Source organism: Arachis ipaensis, chromosome B05, assembly GCF_000816755.2.
Source record: "Arachis ipaensis cultivar K30076 chromosome B05, Araip1.1, whole genome shotgun sequence".
In the NCBI taxonomy this organism is placed as follows: Eukaryota; Viridiplantae; Streptophyta; class Magnoliopsida; order Fabales; family Fabaceae; genus Arachis; species Arachis ipaensis.
This window is the reverse complement of record NC_029789.2, coordinates 115400805-115405694: the sequence shown is the minus strand read 5'-3', so window position 1 is coordinate 115405694 and position 4890 is coordinate 115400805. Positions and strand designations below refer to the sequence as shown.

The 4890-nt window shown below is 40.9% G+C and overlaps 1 protein-coding gene across 1 annotated transcript; it reads left to right on the top strand.

Moving 5' to 3' along the window:
* On the top strand, nt 3140-4237 carry LOC107640924. The gene is made up of 2 exons (XM_016344427.1): nt 3140-3328; nt 3656-4237. Exons 1-2 carry the CDS (start codon nt 3140-3142, stop codon nt 4235-4237), a joined length of 771 nt encoding a protein of 256 aa, XP_016199913.1.

The window sequence follows — 4890 nt, the reverse complement described above, 5'->3', positions numbered from 1 at the left end:
ATTTTTAGATCAAAACCATGAATGCATGCAAGAATGCTATGAATGTCAAGATGAACACCAAGAACACTATGAAGAACATGATGAACATCAAGAACATATTTTTGAAAAATTTTTTTTAATGCAAAGAAAACATGCAAGACACCAAACTTAGAATTCTTTAATGCTTAGACACTAAGAATTCAAGAATGCATATGAAAAACATGAAAAGACACAAAACATGCAAATGCAAAGATCAAACAAGAAGACTTACCAAGAACAACTTGAAGATCATGAAGAACACCATGAATGCATGAAATTTTCAAAAAAAATGCAAGATGCACATGCAATTGACACCAAACTTATGATATGACTCAAGACTCAAACAAGAAACACAAAAATTATTTTTGATTTTTATGATTTTCTAAATTTTTTTTGGATTTTTATTTTATATTTTTTGAAAATTATTTTGAAAAAGAAAAATAAGGATTCCAAAATTTTTAATATGAATTCCAGGAATCTTATGCTCTTTAGTCTAAAGCTTCAGTCCAGGAATTAGACATGGCTCACTAGCCAGCCAAGCTTTCAATGAAAGCTCCGGTCCAAAACACTAGACATGGCCAATGGCCAGCCAAGCTTCAGCATATAACAGGTGGATCATGAACAGTAGTAGGCGGATTAGCACCAACCAGCTTGCTCTTGATAACAAATTGGAAGACTCAGTCCAAATGAATTTAGACATGGCTTTACAGCCAGCCAGGCTTCACATGCTTCATGAAACACTAGAATTCATTCTTAAAAATTTTGAATAAAATTTTTTTTTGAAAACATTTTTATTTTTTTTCGAAAACAGATGAGAAATTTTTGAAAGATTTTTGAAAAATTTTTGAAAATAAAATAAAAAGAAAATTACCTAATCTGAGCAACAAGATGAACCGTCAGTTGTCCAAACTCGAACAATCCCCGGCAACGGCGCCAAAAACTTGGTACGCGGAATCGTGATTTCACTTTAATTATGTAAAATTCATTGCTCTTTCTTTCCCTGGCAATGGCGCCAAAAACATGATGCCAATACCATGGTTCACAACTCCGTGTAACTAACTAGCAAGTGCACTGGGTCGTCCAAGTAATACCTTACGTGAGTAAGGGTCGAATCCCACGGAGATTGTTGGTATGAAGCAAGCTATGGTCACCTTGTAAATTTCAGTCAGGCAGATATAAAATAGTAATTGGGTTTTCGAAAATAGATAATAGAATAAGGATAGAAATACTTATGTAAATCATTGGTGAGAATTTCAGATAAGCGTATGGAGATGCATTCGTTCCTCTGAACCTCTACTTTCCTGCTATCTTCATCCAATCAGTCTTACTCCTTTCTATGGCTGGCTTTATGTAATGCATCCCATTGTCAATGGCTACTTTCGGTCTTCTCTCGGGAAAATGATCCAAATGCCCTGTCACGGCACGGCTAATCGTCTGGAGGCATCACCCTTGTCAATGGTTGCATCCTATCCTCTCAGTGAAAATGGTCAACGCACCCTGTCACGGCACGGCTATTCATCTGTCGGTTCTCGATCATACTGGAATAGGATTCACCCTCCTTTTGCGTCTGTCACTAACGCCCAGCAATCGCGATTTTGAAGCTCGTCACAGTCATTCAATCATTGAATCCTACTCAGAATACCACAGACAAGGTTTAGACTTTCCAGATTCTCTTGAATGCCGCCATCATTCTAGCTTACACCACGAAGATTCTGATTAAGAGATCTAAGAGATACTCATTCAATCTAATGTAGAACGGAAGTGGTTGTCAGGCACGCGTTCATAGGGAATGATGATGATTGTCACGTTCATCACATTTAGGTTGAAGTGCGAATGAATATCTTAGAAGCGAAATAAGATGAATTGAATAGAAAACAGTAGTACTTTGCATTAATCTTTGAGAAACAGCAGAGCTCCACACCTTAATATATGGAGTGTAGAAACTCTACCGTTAAAAATACATAAGTGAAAGGTTCAGACATGGCCGAGATGGCCAGCCCCTCTGATCTAAGAACCAGACGTCCAAAGATGTAAAATACACTAGTAAAATGTCCTATTTATAATAAACTAGCTACTAGGGTTTACATGAGTAAGTAATTGATGCATAAATCTACTTCTGGGGCCCACTTGGTGTGTGCTTGGGCTGAGCTTTAACTTTCCACGTGCAGAGGCCATTTGTGGAGTTGAATGCCAGGTTTTGATCCATTTCTGGCGTTCAACTCTGGTTTTGGATCCTTTTCTGGCGCTGGACGCCAGAATTGGGCAGAGAGCTGGCGTTGAACGCCAGTTTGCGTCATCTAAACTTGGCCAAAGTATGGACTATTATATATTGCTGGAAAGCCCTAGATGTCTACTTTTCAACGCAATTGGAAGCGCGCCATTTTGAGTTCTGTAGCTCCAGAAAATCCATTTGGAGTGCAGAGAGGTCAGAATCCAACAGCATCAGCAGTCCTTCTTCAACCTCTGAATCTGATTTTTGCTCAAGTCCCTCAATTTCAGCCAGAAAATACCTAAAATCACAGAAAAACACATAAACTCATAGTAAAGTCCAGAAATGTGAATTTAACATAAAAACTAATGAAAACATCCCTAAAAGTAACTAGATTGTACTAAAAACATACTAAAAACAATGACAAAAAGCGTATAAATTATCCGCTCATCAGTCTACAAGCTCATGCTCTTTCTGTTTGCAGCGAGGGACAAAGCAAAGCAGTGGCTTGATTCTCAGCTCAAGGAGAGCCTGGACACGTGGGATAAGGTGGTCACTGGATTTCTGACCAAATTTTTTCTACCTTAGAAGCTGACTAAGCTTAGGGTGGATGTCCAGACTTTCAAACAGAAAGATAGAGAGTCCCTCTATGAGGCCTGGGAGAGATACAAGCTAATGATCAGGAGGTGCCCTATTGACATATTTTCTAAATGGACCAGGCTATAGATCTTTTACGATGGCCTCTCTGAGATGGCGAATATGTCACTGGACAACTCTGCAGGTGGTTCCTTGCATATGAGGAAGACGCCTGAAGAGGCGAATGAGCTTATTGAGATGGTTGCCAATAACCAGTATCTTTAAACTTCTGAAAGGAACCCTGTGAACACAGGGACTACTCAAAGGAAAGGAGTCATGGAGGTGGACACACTGGATGCTATCTTGGCTCAAAACAAGATTATGTCCCAGCAAATTAGCATGGTCTCTCAGCATTTAACAGGGATGCAAGTCTCAGCTGTCAACACTCAAGAGGCATCCTATGACATGACTGGGAGCTACAACCAAGGAGATGCTTATGGCTATGCTCAACCCACCACTGAGCAAGTAAATTACATGGAAAACTCCTCCAGAAATCCCACCAATGATTCATATTCGAATACTTTCAATCAGAGATGGAGGAATCACTTTAACTTTGGGTGGTAGGAGCAGCCACAAAGGTCCCAACAGAGCTTCAACAACATCCAGGGTGGAATAAATCAGAATAGATTTAACAATCTACAGTTCCAACCCTCTCAGCAGCAACATGAACACCCTTAGAGCCAAGATACTCCTGACTTAGCCACAATAGTCTCTGAACTTTTCAAGACTACTCACAGCTTTATGAAGGACACAAGAGCTTCAATTCGGAACTTGGAAATACAAGTGGGTTAGTTAAGTAAGAGGATAACTGAGAGGCCTCCTAACACTTTTTCCAGTAACACGGAGGTGAATCCAAGAGAAGAGTGTAAGGCCCTTGCCATGGCCAAGGAGGCTGAGCCTAAAGAGGTGCATGCTGCTAAGAAATTGAAGGAAGAAAAGGCTCAAGAAGAGGCTGGAAGCACAATGTTACACGCCCCATTGGTGGCACAAGAGCCTGAAGTACAACCCCCTCAGAAACCTCAAGAGGAGACCAAGGATGAGCAGTTGACTCAATTCTTGGAAATATTTAAAAAGCTATACATCAATATTCCTCTTGCTGAGGTATTGGAGAAGATGCCTCTTTATATGGCCTTCATGAAAGGCATACTCTCTAAGAAAAAGGCCTTAAAGGGAGATGAAACTCTGGTCTTAACCAAGGTGTGCAGTGCATTGATTCAGAGGAAGCTACCTAAGAAGATGCCAAACCCCGAAAGCTTCCTGATTTCCTGTACCATTGGGAATATTACTTTGGAGAAAGCACTGTGTGACCTTGGTTCAAGCATAAATCTGATGCCTCTGTCTGTAATGAAGAAGCTGGGAATCCAAGAAGCATAGGCAACAAGGATATCCCTGCAAATGGCTAACAAGTCTCTGAGGCAACCATATGGGCTAGTGGAGAACGTATTGGTCAAGGTTGGAGAGCTCTTCCGCCCTACTGATTTTGTGATGCTTGACATTAGAGAGGATATAGACGACTCCATCATCCTAGGAAGGCCATTCCTAGCCACTAGAAGAGCCCTAATTGATATTGAGAGAGGCGAATTGGTGATGAGGTTACATGAGGATTAGATGGTTTTCAAGATTTTGAAACCTCTACCACTCTCTGACAAAAAAAGTACCTGCATACAGAGCTCAGTGCTTAAGCCTTCTCACCTAGTGGAAAGCCATACAGTACCCCCTGACATCAAACCTAAGTTTGGTGTTGGGCATTCACCACCCACCAAAGATAGAGGAGGCTCCAAGAAGAAAGTACCTAAGGGCTAGAGGAACAAGAAGATTCCTACTGAGGACTTCTCACCTGGCATGAAGGTGGTGCTTACAAGAAGCCCAGTAGTACCACACACTGTGAACAAGATCCTATCTCTGAAATATGTTGAGTCAATTCATGTGAGCATAGGAAAGAAGTTCACAATGAGGGGTGAAGATCTGAGCCCCTATGATCCTCCTCCTTAGAGGAGCTGACCATCAAGCTAGTGACGGTAAAGAAG